Here is a 19,766-nt window from a genome sequence, read left to right as displayed (position 1 = left end):
TGATCCCTAACTCAATAAAATAACAAAATAAAATAAACCACAAAAATAATCCCCCCAAAATGGAAAAATAACACATTGCTTTATTGAATTATCCAACACTTAGAATATTGCATTTCAGAATATAAATATTGATGTAAGAATTTTCAGTTCTCTATAAAACTTCCTACTGTGAAGCACTGAATAAGGGTAAATCAACTAACCCTATCTCTTTCTTAGAAAAGAAACATCAAGATAGTGTGTAACCTTTAAAATTACATTGGTCTTCTTACAAATAAATGGAAATGTTAATTAAGTTCAGTAGAATCTTAATAATATTCTATGTTATTTTCTTACCAAACTCTTTCTTACAAGATTTTTAATTCATGCACTAAACATTTTATTAATAAAACTGACAATGTAATAGAAATTTTAAAAACCCATTCCCATTAAAATTACAATGAAAATGATTTGTTTTGCCTTAGAAATTAAAATTATTAAATTCTAACTGTGTCAAGAACATTTCTATATATTTTCAGCATGTTTAAATTGGTATAGTATGTTACATTTATTCCTTTTCACAATTATAATTGTTTTGTGTGTAGACACTTAGAATTATACTTAATAAAGACAAATTATTATCATTGACTTATTTTCTGATGTTCTCATGCCACTGTACTGCCAGCATGTAGATGTTATGTATTTGCCAGATGTCAGAAACAAAGGTCTCATATAATTAAGAAAGAAGAAAACATTTTTTTTGTGTGTGTGTGAGAATTCACGAGTTCATTTCCTTTTCCTTTCCCCCCATCAAGAGCCGAATTCGTAGAATGTGGAATGACACTGTCCGAAAGCAGTCAGAATCTTCCTTCATTACTGGAGATATAAACAGTTCAGCGTCACTCAACAGAGGTAATTAGAAATGATTTTTCATATTTATTACTGTTGTGATTACTTTTAAGAAGTTATTAAATGCCTTACTTTTTTTTTTTTGGTAACTTCTGGACTTTTTCTCATGTGATAGGAATCTTGCAAAGATATAAAACTCACTTGAGTGTAGCAGAGTGTTCCATTATTCATAAGCTTTTTTTTTTTTTTTTCAATCCTGAATTTTCAGGAAATCTTTTTCTGAAAGGAAGTTAGAAAACAAGAACGTTCTTTTTCTAGTTTTCTGCCACTGCTATAAACTGGTGAGCTGTCAGGCCTTGTTGGAAGCAGTGAAAATGAGCAATTATGTGGCTAGATAGTCTGCTAAGCATCATAGTCTTTGTGGAAGTAAAAATATATTGTCTAATACACACTGAAGGCAACTTGTGTATTTGGAGGGAAAAAAATCACATCTAATCTTAATATCTAAAAAAAACTTATTCAGATAATATTGGATATTTAAAGATCTTTATATGTACATATGTTAAATGTTATGATTATTTTATGCATGTGCTTCAGTAACAATGTTCCTAGGTCGTATTTTAGGTTTGTTTAAATGAACTTCACTTAATCCACCATTTTGTTTATTGTTAATTTATTTTGTATTCTCTTTCTTTGTCATAGTGCATGTGTGCTGTGATTAGAATTAAATTGACTACAATAAAAATGCATAGGTGCATTATTTGTGGAGAGCTAGAATACACTAGTCAGTGCAAGAAAATATTTAGGATACAATATAGTTTTATCTGGGAAGGTGGTGATTGTATGAGTTTATTCCAAAAATGTCTCCATCCTAAAAAAGACATTTCTGATGCATATATCCAGAACTTATTTTTATGATCAACATTATTATTATTATTATTATTATTATTATTTACCAAACTAGGATTATTAATTTGGTCTAAACATGTTCTTGTCAACTTTTTGCTACATTAAATGCTACTTAGAAACAAATAATTTAACACAGTTATGGCTTATGATTAAGAAAGATTCAGATTCTCCTGCTCTTAAATTACTTTTTCTCAAGTAAATTGCATCCTATTAATATAAAAGAATTTAGGATATATAGTGTCCAAGTTGAATTTGATACAGGGATCCATGTTGTATATAAACTTAGCTGATTTTCATATGTTACTTGGCAGTGATACAGTACCTATCATCTAGTGATGATATTAAGTATTCTACATTTCTTTTGCTTAAATAACAACAGGGAGTACAAATATACCTTCGAATGTGGAGAAAATAAATTAAAATAAAACAAATTGCTTCTTGTTAGTGTACTTTTATTTGTTGGAGTATATTGATTTACATAATATCATTCAAGTATTCTTCTCTTCTAACATTTAATTTTTAATTTTAATGGTTAGTTTGTAAAAATTTATTTAGATATGGATACTCAAACACTTTGACAAGTTTTCAAATTACAGAACACAAATGACTTTAAAATGCCTCCAAAGTTTAGGAACAAATTTGCTTCCAAAGTGAAAGATTTTCATTATTTTTAAAATAATCCCAGGTATAGAAAATTTATATGTATGCTCCTAAAAAGAAACCTATCCTTATTAATAAGATTTATTATTAGAAGTATCTTACATGTAATGATTACTGAAACCATAGACTAATTGTTGTTTAAATAAAACATGAGATAATATGATTTTAATGATGCACTATTTATTTGCCTGCTGTGAAGATGGATAAAATATGTAAAACTAATTTGCCTAGAATCATGATCTAACTTTTTATAAAAAATAGTAAGGTATGTAACTTTAGCAAAAACTTTCTAAATGCATATTTTATGACCTTGATTTTTAAGGCCAATCACATTACCTATATAATATTGCTGTGCCATTTTTAGTTCCTTCTCAAGAATTTCACCAACTTGGAATATATAAAATATAGATGACTGGGTCAATTTGAAATATATTTAAAGAAAATAATATTTTATATTGACTGATCACTTGTTTAAATCTATTTTTAAAATATTTAGTTTTAAAAGATATTTCTTAAAGTTATTGAGGAAAGTATAACATTTCTTGTGACAGCCGATACGTTACTTTAATGATGAGTTTGGGAGAGAGTGACATTGAATTTATGATGTGAAGTGTGTGCAGGCAGTGATCTTTTCCTTCAGGATATATATTCTTCCTTTCACTCAGTGACTTTAATGGTGGTAGACATCACAGTGATCCTCTTGATTTCCTATATTAATTTTCTAGTCCCTCAAGTCAGAAACTCCTCGTTTTATTCTCCTCTCATTATTTTTTACCTTAGATGAGGGGAGTACTTTAAAATTTTATTTCTTCATATTATATCTCTGAAGATAGTCTTTAACCTCCTTCTTTAATCTTGTCTTATTTCCCAGGGTCCTATCTTCCCTGCATTCAGGCGTGTGTATCATATTTAGGTAGGTGGCATCCAAGATTCACTTTCCAGATAAACACTTCAGTCACCTCAGCAACATAATTATTTACCTCTGTTTATTCAACAGATAACATTCTCTATTTTTTTTTTATAAAAAGTAGGCCCTGCATCTTTACATCTTCATATATTCTAACTTCCCATTCATTCTTAGTTTCTTATAACTAGCAATATTTTTAAATTTCCCTTTCTAAGTTAGATGGATTAAATCTCTTAGATCTGGCCCTTGAAAACCACAAAACATTGTCTAAAATTAATCCTATTTTTACTGAGGTTTTCTTTCCTATTCATACCACTGCCTAATTCATCAAAAGCAGAATTGTTTTAAAATTATGTATGGCTTATCTATTCTTCTAAATAAGAAACTATCATTATCCTCTGTGATCCATTAAGGGTAAAGTATTTAGCATGCCATGCAGAATCCCTTCTCAAAAGTTTTTATTTTTTAAAACCATTTTGAATAATCTATTCTTGAACCAGCATGTTACATCTGACATATCAGATTAGCTATTTAAATTTCCCAGTGAGATAAACTTGATTACTATATGGCTTTTACTCCTTGGAATCATAGGAAACCTTGGAATATTTATTAATCATTTTTAATTTGTGTACTCATTCTTATATATTCTCTTTGGAATTTTGTTACTTGGACACCTCGTCTCTTTAAAACTGTCCATTACATTTGTCCTTAGAATAGCTATATATATGAAGGTGTTTTCCGAATGTTCCCTATACATTTTCAAATATTTTTCCCTCTGCCAACTTGATTGCTATAATGCTATACACTCACACCAATCCAGAACTTCTTGAAGTCATGCCACTGTATACACAGGTAGCAAGAGCTTTGCAAGAGCCCTAAAGTGATGGTATATTACAGAGTCTCAAGTAAGGTTACCTCTGTTCCAAACCAGGTTTTCACAAACCCCACAGTAGGGTTTACTCATTTGTTCATTTAAATATTTATTATTTTAATGCACCTTAAAGTCAGTCCTCAATCCCCAAGCTCCTGTCAGGTCTATTGGAAACCTAACCCAAATTTCTAATAGCTCCATCTGACTGCTAGTAATAGAAACAATTTGTAGGTAGAGTCATCTTTTATACCTATATTCCCTACCCTCAGTGTCTGCTGGCCAAATCTCATCTTGAACAATTTAGATTAGCATTGCCCCTGAAACGTAAGTTTGACCCACAAATGAAGTATCTCCTGAGAAAGTTCTCTGGTACTTCTTGTAATTGTTAACTATTTCTCCTCTTTTTATAGGCATGTGTAGAATTAAACTTTAGTAGGCTGTATTCACCATGAATAACATAATTGCACCACTCATTTTTTATTTAATTAGTTGAATCAACATCAGAAATTTCCGTTTAAAATCAGGTTTTGCTAGGTAACTACTTATCAGTATGTTCTAGTTGAGTGAATTATAAAAAGGTGCCCTCACCCCAACCCAGCTGTTGATGTGTTACAAAAATATGCCTCCTCTGAGTGGCAGATTTAGCAAAAAGGCATTTCTTCTTTTAGAACAGTGGCTTGGTTAGCATCATGAGTTTTTATTCCCTCCTCCCCCACCTCCCATCCTCCATCTCATCAACTTCACACACAATGCAATTTAGATTTTTATACATGGCGAACTGACCACTAGTGCTGAATTTATTTAAGCCAAATTTATTATATGGCAGAAGACGGACCTGTAGGTGGGCAGCACTTCCTTATTAAAGCCAATACATTTCCTCTAGAGCAGTGGTTCTCAACCTTTCTAATCCACGACTCTTTAATACAGTTCCTCATGTTGTGGTGACCCCCAACCGTAAAATTATTTTTGTTGCTACTTCATAACTGTAATTTTGCTACTGTTATGAATCGTAATGTAAATATCTGTGCTTTCCGATGGTCTTAGGCCACCCTGCTCATGGTTCTCAACCTGTGTGTCACAACAGGTTGAGAACCGCTGCTGTAGAGCCTAAGACCATCAGAAAGCACAGATATTTACATTACGATTCATAACAGTAGCAAAATCACAGCTATGAAGTAGCAACAAAAATAATTTTACAGTTTGGGGTCACCACAACCTGAGGAACTGTATTAAAGGGTCGCGGCATTAGAAAGGTTGAGAACCGCTGCTCTAGAGGTTCAAAGTCATACTCACCCATACATGCACTCTCAGTAAGCTTATGTAATCAGTAAAATTATGATGGCCTATGGCAATCTTTTCATAAATTGTTAGGGTAGATTTTCACTCTCAGTGGCACACTACCTACTCAAAGGTGACCTCACTTGTTAGAAACATTATCAATGCAAAGGGGAAAGGTGCCATCAAACAGACATTTGTAAGTTGTTGCCTTACTCACTGCAGCAATGGACCAGTACAATAGTTTTGAGAATGGAGCTTGAGCCCAGTGATTTTGGTAAATTGCTTAACTTCTCAATATCTACACAATAGGGATATAAATAATATCCCCTCAGAAGAACCCTGAGACTATTAAGTTACTTAATATATGTTATTTGGTTACAACAGTGCCCAGAACATAAGTATTATTGTCATTATTATTCTTTTATTCAGAAATTTACTTCTGTTTCTATACCTAAAAGCTGGTTCTTATCAGTACTCTCAAGTAATCAGATGTTAAAATTTATCATTTGCTCCCAAAGGTTTCCTTTCTTTTTTTATTTTTATTTTCTAGTAATAGGTGGGAGGAATGATGTTATCTGAATGCCAATTAAAAGAAATAATAATTTACTTAAGATGTGCTGCCCTTGAGGCTAAAAAAAAAAAATGCAAGAAAAAGAAAGAAGTTAATAAAACTGAATTTCTCTTCTAAATCAGAAATTAAATGCAAATTACATATGCTTTATTTGTACTTTTCACTTTTGATTTGTAACCATGTTTTAGCATTTAGGAAATAAAGGTAAAATATTTCTTCTCCCTACCTTAGATAATGATATAAGCAAACACTGCCTTCTCTTCCTTCCAACCCTCTCCTACCCTCCAGAACACTAGGTCAATTCACACCACCCTGTAAATGCCCACTTCTGTGGCAGAGCAGGACTGTGACTCATTCCTGTTTTAAACGCATGTCTTCTCAGAGGCTGTATTGTCTGTCCCGGGAGGTTGGTCACTGAGACAGAATAAACTCCACAATAAATCACCTGCCACCTCATTAATATTCAAGCTACTAAGCATATTTTGTTTTTATGGTTTTAAGAAAATACAAATAAAAAGTGTAAGTGGTGTTTCACTATGATTAATGATTTCTGTAAACTAAAGCTACTAGGGTGAAACACTCATGTTCATTCACTGTACTTTATTAATGTCAGTAAATATAGTTTGGTTTATATGAATGATATATGCCATATTGCTCCAAAGCCTTGCTCTTTTGAAGGATTATAAAATTCTTGTTTGTAAATATTAACTAGATCCTAATATAATCTAACACCTATTTGTGAAATTTTTAACAGCAATTAATGATGTGCCTAAAAGTACTTTGTATAGCTAACATATCAGATTTGCCTATATAATAAATTTTTGTTATGAGCAAGCATTTTGATGATGAATGCAAATATAGTAAGTACCCTATGGCATATATAAGTTTTTTTATTTGAGATTTTTAGTATTTTTAGTATTTTTTTACCTTGATTTTCTTAATTTACAAAATGAGGCAACCATGCTCCCTGTTAATGTCTTTCCTTTGTACATGTCATCAATAAAGACAGTCAGAAAATATACAATAAGGAAATCTGTGTTGGAAAAAGCAGTTTAATAGCACAGAAGAAAAATAAGTACAGATCTTATGTAAGATGCTGTGTCAACAAGACAATTAAGCAATGCTATAACTATCCTGATTTCTAACTCAAGGAGATGAAATAATTTTCAGAATGAACTCTCTATTGAAAAATGAAATATACAAAATATTGATTTCTAGTCAGAGGTACACGTTCTTGCTATAATTTATTAGCAGGAACTGAAAAAGAAAAAAACTTCCAAATGTTTGCCCAGTGAGTCCTTCTTGTGCTTTGCTTTTAATTTTCTCTTTGATACAAATTTTTCAAATTATCCAGCCTCTCACAGCCAATTATAAAATAGTCAAAATTATTATTATTATTATTATTATTATTATTATTTTCTTCATAGACTCTTTCACAAAGACAGTTCTTTAGGTAGCATAGATTTCTCATTTTAGGGTTTATTATCTTATTGCCATATATATAATTGGCAATTATCTCTTACCTCTTCATCATCAAACAAGCTACATGATCGATCTCCTGCTAACCTCTAAATTTAGTGCTATGGGATGTTTTTACTTAATTTTGAAATATTACTTGTTTTATATAAGTTATGAAGCATAATAATTTTTTAAAAATATATTTTTATAATTTAATGTGAATATTCCAACTTTATCTACAGAAATTACTAGTATTATTTTCTCTAATAGGATACATGTCCTTTTATAGTTCACGGTAAATGTGGGATTTTTTTCTTTGGCCTATTCAGCTATCATTTATATACTGCACACTGTCCATCATTCCTTATCCATTTTCTTTCCATCTGGGAAGAAGTGGAGGTTTTTGGTAACTTGTTCAAGATAACATGTCTAGGAAAGGGCAAAGTCTACATTCCAAGCAAGGTTTTCTAACCACAAAGCCCTACTCATTATAATAAAATATTTACTCTTTTCTTTAAAAGAATATATATATATATATATATATATATATATATATATATATATAATTTATTTTTTAGAGAGAGGGATCAATCAGCTGCCTCCTACATACCTCCCCACTGGAGATGTGCCTGCAACCAAGGTGCATGCCCTTGACCGGAATCGAACCTGAGACCTTTCAGTCCTCAGGCTAAAGCTCTATCACTGAGCCAAACAGGTTAGGGCTATTCTTTTCTTATGATAACAGTTTCTCATGGAGGTTGCTAAAGGTTAGAATAAAGAAATTTTCCAAGAATTATTTCAGAATGATTATCATTTCACATGGATATAAGCTACTTTTAGCAGCACAATTATTCATATCTTCTTATTTTCCTTTCATTACTTTTTTTTTTTGTACAGTCCTTTAGTGTGGTTTTATCATAATCATTTTGTTTTAGGGGGGAGCTTTAAAATGTTGTGGATAGCCCGGTACGTATTTCTCAATGGTTGAGCATCAACCTATAAACCAGTTCACAGTTCAAGTCTGGATCAGGGCATGCCAGGGTTGCTGGCTCTATCCCTAGTAAGGGGTGGCAAGAGGCAGCCGATCAGTGAGTTTCATCATTGGTTTCTCTTTTCTCCCTCTCCCTTCCTCTCTGAAATCAATAAAAAATATATTTAAAAAATAAAATAAAGTACTATGCATATATATGGGGATAGACTGACCAACACATACTACTTTTACAAAACTCTTTTATGTGGAAGGTGCTGAATTACTATATATTATTGTTCAATTGTAAGACTTTGATTGCAAGAAGAATTTTATCATTATTCTCTCAAGGTGTTGGTAGGATCTTTTTATCTTAATTCTTGATTTATTATATTTCAGTAAAGGGATGAACATTTTAATTAGGAAAGAGAGTCTGTTAATAAATCAGGTAAATAACCTCTGCCTATAGTCACTTAGCAACAGAGCCAAAGATACAGCTTTTCCCAGATCGTTGTACTCATGAACTGTATATTCCCTGAAACTGTGTTCTCTGTCAGGACAACATAGCAATGCCTAGAACAAGTAGCTGATTTGAACTGATTTCAAAGAGATAGTGATAATGTTAAACATTAAACTTATTACTTTTATGTGCTAATTTGGTTCTAATAAAATAGACATGTCTTAAAATTCAAAATTTAAAAACAAACAAAACCTTGCTGTATCTCTCATCTGAAAAAAAATGTTCCTACTGTATTATAAACATAAAGGTTATATGATATAAATGGTATATAATTTCCAAAGTTAAGAGAGCAATCGCTTTTCAAATTATTTTTCTAAGAAATATATTAACTTATATCTGATATTTTTAAAAGTGCATAGAAATTCATTCAATTACATAAAAAGATGAAATGTGAAAGGAGGATCTACATTTAACACAATAGAAAGTATCTGCATTTAGAAAAAAGATAAGTTGTATTACCAATAAGTATGTAGTATCCAAATAAAACAGTACCTTTGGAATTGTATGCAAAGGCTTGCACTTTGTTTAGCTCACCTTTATACACTGCATGATATTTGTAAATGTTTATGTGAGAGGTTCTCCTACAATTTTCATAATAGGCTCCTTCATAATTTATCATTATAAGGAGCGAGGGTGCTTTAAAGTTACCCATCACATTCATAGAAAGTAATTTATAGCCTCAGAACCCTACTTCTAAATTAAGGAAGATTTGAGAGGAATGAAGGAAGATAGTTAATCTCAATATAGAAAAACAGAGAAACAATGTAAGTTTCCTGAAACAGCCTCCATCTAAGTAGAACAGATTTGATTATGATTATATAAGTCTTCTCTGAACAAGATTGTCAAGAATATCTTTATTCATAGATATCTTGTTTTAATTCATATCTACTTTGCTCAGGCATACTTTTCCCAAATTTAAAATTCAAGTTTTAGCCAGGATAGACCTTCTGCATGTAAGCTCATATATCTGGCACAGTATAAGACAATATGCAAATTTAGGGCAGAGAATTATATGAAGAGTTACATTTTCTTCACATTGTTTTAAATTGTTAAATAGTTATTATCCTTTTCTTTTCCTGAGTTTTATTTTATTCATCAAAAATGCATAAGCAATATGTGACTTACAAATGAATACAGCTGTGGGATTGACCACATACACATACTATATACTATATTCTTACTAAAAATAATTGTGACTTACTGCTGTATTGCATGTGGTTAAACAAACTTGGTCTGTTATCTTTAGGTTCAGTATTCTTTATGGGCAGTATTATGACAAAGAAATATTGGGAGAAAGTATAAACAACACAGAATAATAAACAAAATATTAGTGCCTGCATTGTATAAAAAATGTCTAAAAATTGCCCTAGCTGGTTTGGCTCAATGTATTGAGCATCAGCCTGTGGACTAAAAGGTCCCGAGTTTGATTCTGATCAAGGGCACATGTATGGGTTGCAGGCTCAAGCCCTATGGGGAGTGTGCAGGAGGAAGCCCATCAATGATTCTCTTCCATCATTGATGATTCTATCTCTCTCAATTCACAGAATAGGAAACCCTTATGGACAATAAACATGTGAAACATTATCTCATCTCTTTGGTAAACAGGGTAATGCAATGTATAACACCATCAAATTGGCAAAAATGTCAGTCAGACAATATCAAGTCCTTCCTAGAACCTGAGAAATATATACTGTTCATGGAAGTGTGAATTGGTACAAACACATTTAGTAGCATTTTGAAAATATGTTAACGTAGGACCCAGTAATTTCAGTTTTAAGTATTTATTGTAGAAAAATGTATGTGTCTGGACAAGAAGACATGTATAAAGACCGTTAGTGCAAAACAAAGGATAATAGAGTAGATAATCTCTAGGGTTCACAACTCTAAAGCTCTGAATTATATGTTAAAATAGAGGCAGCGCCTCTGGATTCAGCATATTTCATTTTTTATTGAACTAACAATAACCCAATCTGTGCTCTGGAGAAAACATGTCATTGAAATCCATATTAATAGATTCCCAGTGAATGAATTAACTATTAAAAGAAGCTAAAGTATTTCAGAATCATTTGGAAAAAAAAAATTTAATAGGCTGGTTGATTAAATTTTAATAGCAAACTTGTTGGTTATTGAAAGTACACAGTGTGATAAATCAAGATGCCATCTCTTCAATTTATGGCTTCAGAAAAAAATGATGAAAGAGTTCTTGGCTTTCAAGAAAATATTTCTTCCTTGACACTTTGTAATTGAATTAATTGTTTGAATACAAAGAGTAAAAAATAGAAAATATGGTTTCTCTGGTTTTTAAAGTTACTTTAACTTCTTTTTTTTTAAATATTTTTTAATTGATTTCAGAGAGGAAAGGAGAGGGAGAGAGAGAAACATTAATGATGAGAGAGAATCACTAATGGACTGCCTCCTGCACACCCCACACAGGGGATCCAGCCTGCAACCCAGGCAAGTGCCCTGACCTGGAATTGAATCGTTACCTCCTGGTTTATAGGTCAATGCTCAACCACTCAGTCACACTCGCCAGCAGGGCACTTTATTTAACTTTTAAGTATAGTATGAAGATTCTGTTAGTTTTATAATTATAAACATCTCAGTCTTGATTTACATGGCTGTCTCTGTTTTATAAAAAGACCTTTACAATTCAACTAATCATTGCTTGCACTGTCTTTCTATAGATTATTTGTTACATAGGAAAAAAAATGTTTGTATGAAAAATAATATAATAAATAAATAATACAAGAATAAGCTCTGTGTCTCATGTGCCCACAACTATAAACCCACGTTTGCCCCACAAGTACTTACTTGCACAAAATAAAGTCTCCACCATGGGCCAAAATTAAGGTGTGAAGACAAGAGCAGAGGCATTATTTAATCGTAACTCCACTTTATCTATAACTGTGATTTATGTAAATCAGCCAATGTATATAATGAAAATGACTCCGTGAAAGAAAAGCTTCAAATCAGGGGAGAGAGAACCAAGAGGGAATGGAATGAAGGATAATGTATCTTAAGGAAGAAATAATTGGCCATTTAAAAGTATTTTATTGAGGAAAAACAGAACGTTTACCATTCTATATATTTAGAAACATTTACCTCCACTTGCCTGACTGACCTCCAGAGCTGCACTTGCCTGACTGCCTTCCAGAAGCGCTGATGTATGCATATTGATATGTAACTGCTAAAAAATGGCTGTATTGATTTGGTTCATTAGATCACTGCAGTATTAAAATACAAAATTGGGCCCATTCAGTATGATCAAATAAGAATGTTTTGTTTTTTTCTTTAAATGAAGTGTGAGGAGCAGAACACAATGACAATTCAAGTTATTTTAAGAGATTTTCAGTACACCTTTGTTAGCCTGCTGTCAGGAAGAAATGTTGCTGGAATTATGTTTCTGACTGATATAATACAGGTTCAGGTGGGATCCAACTGTCATCTTTCTTCAGATCTGTTCTTTGTGTCATCATTTCAAAGTACAGTGATCTGCCTTAGATATTTTTATCAGTCCTCAATTTTACCTTCTATGGGTCACCTTGAACCCTCCTAGATGGTGCTGTCATTCAGAGCCTTCCTATGTCAAAACACCAGTTCTACTTTCATGGCCGGGCAGTTGGGTTGTTTGAAGTGTTGTCCTATAGACCAAAAGGAGGTTTTTGGGTTCATTTCCCTTTCAGGGCATGTACCTAGGTTGCTGCGGGTTCCATCCCCATTCCAATGTGTATGGAAGGCAACAGATGGATCTCTCTCTCTCTCTCTCTCTCTCTCTCTCTCTCTCTCTCTCTCACCTGTCTCTCATCTCTACATAATTAACTCAATGGTGGGAAAACTCATTAGTCAACAGAGAAAAATATCAACAATACGACGATTGAAATTTCTTTTGAGAACCAAATTTTTTAAACTTAAACTTCTTCTAATGCCACTTCTTCAAAATAGACTCGCCCAGGCTGTGGTATTTTGTGGAAGAGCCACACTCAAGGGGCCAAAGAGCCACATGTGGTTCGCAAGCCACGGTTTGCTGACCACTAAACTAACTAAATAAATAAAGATAAACATATCCTGGGGTAAGGATTTAAAAAAAAAAAAAATGGCCCTGCCAAAACCGGTTTGGCTCAGTGGATAGAGCCTCGGCCTGCGGACTGAAGGGTCCCAGGTTCTATTTCAGTCAAGGGCATTTACCTTGGTTGCAGGCACATCCCCATTGAGGGGTGTGCAGGAGGCAGCTGATTGTTCTTTCTCTCTCATCAGTGTTTCTAACTCTTTGTCCCTCTCTCTTCCTCTCTGTAAAAAATCAATAAAATATATATATATTTTAAAATGGCCCTAACCTGTTTGGCTCAGTGAATAGAGCATCGGCCCATGGACTGAAGGAGGGTTTCGGGTTCCATTCTGGTAAAGAGCATGCACCTTAGTTGTGGGCTCAATCCCCAATAGGGGACATACAGGAGGCAGCTGACCCATGTTTCTTCATCCTTTCTCTCTGTAAAAATCAATAACATATATATTTTTTAATGGCTTTGATTTTTTTCACATAATCTTTTTTCAGTAGTTTTTCTGACAAGTAATTGTCAGAAAAATCGGTCCTAAGTTTTTCATATGGAATATAAAAGTCCCATTTCCTTTGTATTACACTGGCATCAGAAATAAAAGATTTTGTTGTAGGCCTTCTGTTGGCAGCTTTGTTGGTGATTCGTGTGTAATGAAATTCAATGTGAATTCCTTTTCCATAATTTTATTAAAGAACTAACCCTTGTTTCTTACAGCAAATAAGCAGGTATGAGTAGATTTAGTGAGTCAGGTAATTAAGGAACAACTATTTTTACATAGCCACTGTGGGCTTTCCGCTTTTTTTGCCCAATTTGAGCTTTATGTTTTGAGTCATGGCTTTTCCCCACCCTACTTATTAACTACAATTAGTGTGAGTGTATATTTCTGCTTTAAATGTTTCAATATTATAGTACTTGGGATAATGTTAGAAGGAAATAAATGACATTAGGAATTGCATAATTGACACTGCTAAAAAAAAGTATTCAAATCATAAAACTACATATAGTTTATAAAATGACTTTGTTATAGTTTTAGATTCCCTCCATGCCATAGAGTTCACATAAGTGTTTTCCTTATTTAAGCAAATTTTCATCAAGCTCTCGGGACTATTCTGGACACTTGGAATTGACCAATGAAAAAATGCTTACATTCCAGTGAAATCAGCACATAAACATCCTCTCCCATAAGTAAGGCTGTGACTTCCTTCCTCCCCACCCAGCAGTAACTTACTTAAGTCTTCAAATCGACTAACCAATCAAGTTAACTCTGCCACTGAAAAACAGTGACAGATAGTCTGTAAATGCTGATCTTCTTGGAAGTCTTCAGCGGTTTCACAGCTATCAGAAGGGAAGTTTACAAGTCAGAAGTGAGTTGGAGGGAAGAGAAAGGGACAGCGTGGACAGAGCCTTGGAAAACAGCAGTCAGAATTCAAAGAAACCTGAGAAAACTGGGGAAACAACCAAGAAACAAACACAATAGACTTCAGCAGGCAAGCGAACTGCAGTACAGCTCTAGAGAAAAGCCCGAAGGAACTGCACATGAAAGGCAGAGCGAGACAGGTTCTGTGCAAGTTTGCCAACAAGATGTGTTTTTGTTTCTGTTTTGTTTTGTTTTGTTTTGTTTTGTTTTGTTTTACTAAGCACGTGAGTGCCACCTTTCAAGGTGTCCTCGACATGCCTAAGTGTGAGTGGGGAGTGCCGGGACCCTGTGGTAATAGCTCCTAGGAAAATTGCACATATTTTGGATGGGGACAGAAAGAATGACCACTCTAGGTCACTGAGAACCCTGAGAGTCCTTAAAGCATGAAAAGGGATTGACTTCTTTCACCCTGTGAATCAAGTGAGGGACAATTGGTTGGTTACTCCAACATACCCCTCCTTAGCAAACCCATAGAGGTTGTTGGTAGCTATTTATACTTCTTGTGAAACATGAATTCTCACACTTTCTATTCTCCTTTTGAGTTCCTGTGACTGAGCCCTCACTTAAAGTATAACTCTCCATTTTCAGGACTAAAGTTACTTTCAGTGACATGACTTGCTTTGGTTTCAAATGATGGGTGAAGTATAAAAGTGAGTGATGGTAAAAAAAAAAAAAGAAAAGAAAGAAAGAAAGAAAGAAAAGAAAAGAAAAAAGCAACTGAAAGAATGCGGCTGTTTCTGTCAGAAAAGGGGCCTTACTAGCAACAATAAAAAACGAAAATGTTTAAGTTTTAAATTGTTTTGGTAAGGTTTTGTGTGGTTTTGAATAGAAGAGAACACGGGCGGATCTCCAGTTATGACTGCATGTCACTCCTGAGGGCTGTAGATAAGGAACTGATTCTGGGCACCCAGTCTGGGGAAGCACCTTACCACAGCCATGGAGCTGAGAGACCGAATATTGTTCTATTTCGCCAACATTGTGTCACAGCACAGTTGTATACTGATGGCATTTTCACTGTTGCTGTTGGTCTTTTCACCTTACCAGGAATTGATCCTAAATAAATTTAACTTTAAAAACTCAGTCCTTGACCTGGCTGGGTGCTCAGTTGTTTAGAACGACTGCAGGTAAACAAATAGGCTGTAGATTTGATTCTTGATCACGGCACATACCCAGGTTGTGGGTTCAGTCCTCAGATGCAGTGCAAACGGGAGGCAACCAATAGATGCTTCTTTCTTACATTGATGTTTCTCTCTCCCTTTCTCTCTAAAACCAGTAAAAACATGACCTTGGGTAAGAATAAAATAAAATAAAATAAAATAAAATAAAATAAAATAAAATAAAAATCTCAATCTTCCTACAAGACTACAAAATATGAAGACCACTTGAATAAAATATCTTTAAGTAATATTTGGAGAAGAAAATCAGTCTTTATTTATAAAAATACTTCTAAGTATATCCAGATTTTTTTTAATTTAGAAAAATATAAAAAATACCTTTATGATACGAAAGATATAACCAGATGGATTATCTATAAAAATTTGGATAGCTTCACTATAATTTTATTATGGAACTTCATTTTGGTATGATTACAGTTTATTTTGTTCTTTATTCTTAGATTTTTATAAACTGCATGATAAAAAAATATATATTGAGTCACCAACTTATTGCTTATGCTTGATTCATCCAAACTCAATGGTTTCCTTATTCTAAAGCACAGATTATATTATTTTTAAAGTATTTTACATTTTATTTAATTTTTATTTAGATATAATTGACGTATAACATGTTAGTCTAAGGAATGCAAAATAATGATTCGATATTTGCTTATTTTTCAAAGTGATCGCCCCAGTGAGTCATACATAGTTACAAAACTTATTTTCTTGTAATGAGAACACATGCACAGATCATGATCCTTTGCATCAATATAGAAATATACACAGAGTGGCCAAATTATTGTGACCTCTGAACGCATAATAATCTGGCCACTCAGTGTATATCTTATATAATAAAAGGCTAAATATGCACATTTTATCCTTGACCAGCAGGCAGGCCAGCCAACTGCCCATGTCCCCTCCCCCTGGCCAGGCTGTCCAGAACCCACCCATGCACGAATTCATACACACATACACACACACACACACACACACACACACACACAAACACACACACACTATTATGCATTCAGAGATCATAATAATCTGGCCACTCAGTGTGTGTGTGTGTGTGTGTGTGTGTGTGTGTCACAAATGAATATTTTATTTTATAAGCTGTAGGAAGCAAGAGAAATAGTAGCATGCAATTTTCTTAGCCTACTCTTTGTTTTCCAGTTAGTTCAAACTAAATAATGTGTGGTAATGGAAAGAAATGTGTATCTATGTGGATATAAATTCCAGCCATAAAGATTTTACCCACTTATTTGATCTGAGAGAGAAAATAAAGAATATGAACAATTTTATATTTTTTAGATTTTTACTCTAGTTCAATATATTAAAATGCTTACATCTTTCATTTCCTATTTAAATGCTCATTTAGAGTAATTTTAGAAAGTAATTATTTATATTAGAATAACTTTCCTTTTTACTCCCAAAATAGGCTAGAGTGATAAATATATAGTAACAGGTATAACTTACATGTAATTTGTTTTTTAAAAATATAATGTAGTATTATGTAGACCAAATCCCACCTCTAACTATTATTCTGAAATTTGTGTAACATCAACAATATCCATGCTCAAGGTTTACAATATTCTATTTCTTATTCGAAAGGCACTATAGCCAACACTTTTTAAGCTTTACTTATTAATTTTTCATATATTTAATTTATTAATGGGAAGCAATATCCTGATAGACCTATTATATAAATTGATTATCTGTCTGAAACATTATCTGAGTGAAAACATTTACATATACATGTTGTACAACTTCAGCAAATAGTCATCAAGCACTTAGTGAAGAATTCATTGATAATTTTATGCTCATTCTCAGCAGGATGTGTAAGATGCAAACACATGGCTTGTTTTCTGAAAGAATTGAAACTTTCCAGCTCTAGAGATCTGATAAGTTATATTGTCCTTTAAATCAAAAGGTGTTCGCTATTCAATTTTGAGGTTAAAATATTTGCTATTTGAGGAAGAATTTACTGTGCAGGAAAGAGCTATAATTTTAAAAAAGTTAAAACTCCCAGGCTAAATTTTCCCTTCTCTCTCTCTCTCTCTTTTTTTTTTTTTTTTTTTTTTTTACCATTTTTTTTACCATTTTTTTTTTACCATTTTTTTACCAATGACTAAATATTTTTATTGATTAATTCAGTATCAATTACTTTTTATTGACACTAGAGATCCAGTGCACAAAATTGTACATTGATAGGGTCCCGATTGGCTATTGGCTCCTGCCCGGGTACTCCCTTCCTTCCCTTGGCTGGCCCCGCCCCCTGATCGAACTCCTGGCTGACCTCCTGGTCGAAGGGACAATTTGCATACTATGCTTTTATTATGTAGGATTATTGTGGATTCACTTGCAGTTATATGAAATAATCCAGAGATCGTTAACTTTTAACTAGGTTTCCCTCAATAAGTATCTTCTAAAAACAATGTTACAATATCACAGCAAGGATATTAACATCAATACAATCTACCCATCTAATTCAGATTTCAATATTTCTTACTGTATTTGTGTGTTTGTTTAGTTCTATGCAATCCTACCACAAGAGTAAGTTTTTGTATACACCACTGCAATTAAGATCCAGAGTAGTTCGATTACCACAAGATGCCGCATGTTCCCTTAAATGACCACCCCCTTCCATTTCTAACCCCTTTCAAATCACTAATCGGTTCTTCATTTTATAATTTTGTTATTTCAAGAATGGTCTGGATATAATTGAATCATACAGGATATAACCTTTAGTATTATTTTTTTTGCTCAGTATAATTCCCTACAGATTCATGCACTTTAATATTATATTAATAATTTCTTCTTTTTATTGCTGAGTAGTGTTCCATAGTATGAATGCATCACAGATTGTTTAACCCAGTGGTCGGCAAACTCATTAATCAATAGAGCCAAATATCAACAGTACAACGATTGAAATTTCTTCTGAGAGCAAATTTTTTTAAACTTCTTCTAACGCCAGTTTTTCAAATAGACTCGCCCAGGCTATTGCATTTTGTGGAAGAGCCACACTCAAGGTGCCAAAGAGCCGCATATGGCTCTTGAGCCACAGTTTGCTGACCACAGGTTTAACCTATTCACCAGTTGAAGGACATCTTGGCTGCTTCACATTATGGCGATAACAAATAATTCTGCCATGAACATCCATATGCAGGTTTTTGTATAACTACCAATTTTCATTTCTCTGGGATAAAAGTCCAAGGGTACAACTAGGGAGATAGTGTGATAATTGTATTTTTAGTTTTAGTTTTATAAGAAACTGCCAAACCATTTTCCAGAGTAGTAGCAATACTGTTCTACAATCCCACCAGTAAAATATGAGCGATTCAATTTCTCATCAATATTGCCATCATTTGATATTGTCACCATTTTTTTTTTAAATGTTTCATTTTAAGTGTGCCATCTTTTGTCATCTTCAAAGAAATGTCTCTTTTTCCTTTTGGTCCATTTCTAATTGAAGTGTTGTGTGTGTGTGTGTGTGTGTGTGTGTGTGTGTATGTGTTATTGGCTGGTTTATTTTTTATTGTTGACTTTTGAGAGTTCTTTCTATATTCCAGATACTAGCTCTTTGTTGGATTGTAAATATTTGTAAGTTTGTTTGCAAATATTTTCTCCTCATCTATAGATTACGGTATATTTTCATTCCCTAATATATATATATGTATATTTAAATTAGCATATACTAGTGTGTTGAATTTATTCCTATACAACTGTGTTTTCCTTTCCTCAGTCATTGTTTTCTTTCTTCATCATCTCTCATAAGTACACATTCTGCCTATCACTTCCATACATGCCCTCATTATATTTAATAAAACTGATCCTCTGATTTTTTGCTTTATTATTAAATGGCTTTGGAGGGTGGGAGGTTGCAACTCATACTGATATTATGTTAGAAACTAAGAGTTGAAAAAAATCTAGTTTTGTTACTTTGCTCTGCCAAAGTCCAAACAACCAGTTGGAAAATGGAAAATATAATTATACTTGATAAAATAAATGTATTATTTTTAAATATTTTAAAATAATACCTATATTATCATTTTGTCGTATTTGTCAGTTCACCTAATTAGTATGCTATGGTGTACTAATATGAGTGATTATTTTATTTCAATTTAAATAATGGCTCTTCCTAAAATTTTGAAAAATGTAAAATTCTTCTGTTGTG

At 33.0% G+C, this 19,766-nt stretch overlaps 1 protein-coding gene across 17 annotated transcripts in view; it reads left to right on the top strand.

Annotated features, from left to right (window-relative positions):
* The window catches only part of ADGRL3 (adhesion G protein-coupled receptor L3), a 762,953-nt gene that overhangs the window by 699,190 nt on the left and 43,997 nt on the right, over positions 1 to 19,766 (top strand). For all 17 annotated transcript variants that reach the window (XM_045572137.1, XM_036415171.2, XM_045572109.1 and 14 more), the window contains one exon: positions 792 to 888. In XM_045572137.1, coding sequence (XP_045428093.1) covers positions 792 to 888 — 97 coding nt within the window. The remainder of the gene's footprint in view (positions 1 to 791; positions 889 to 19,766) is intronic.

This window comes from Pipistrellus kuhlii, unplaced genomic scaffold (genome assembly GCF_014108245.1).
Source record: "Pipistrellus kuhlii isolate mPipKuh1 unplaced genomic scaffold, mPipKuh1.p scaffold_m20_p_1, whole genome shotgun sequence".
NCBI classification, from domain to species: domain Eukaryota; kingdom Metazoa; phylum Chordata; class Mammalia; order Chiroptera; family Vespertilionidae; genus Pipistrellus; species Pipistrellus kuhlii.
This window is presented reverse-complemented; position numbering and strand designations above follow the sequence as displayed.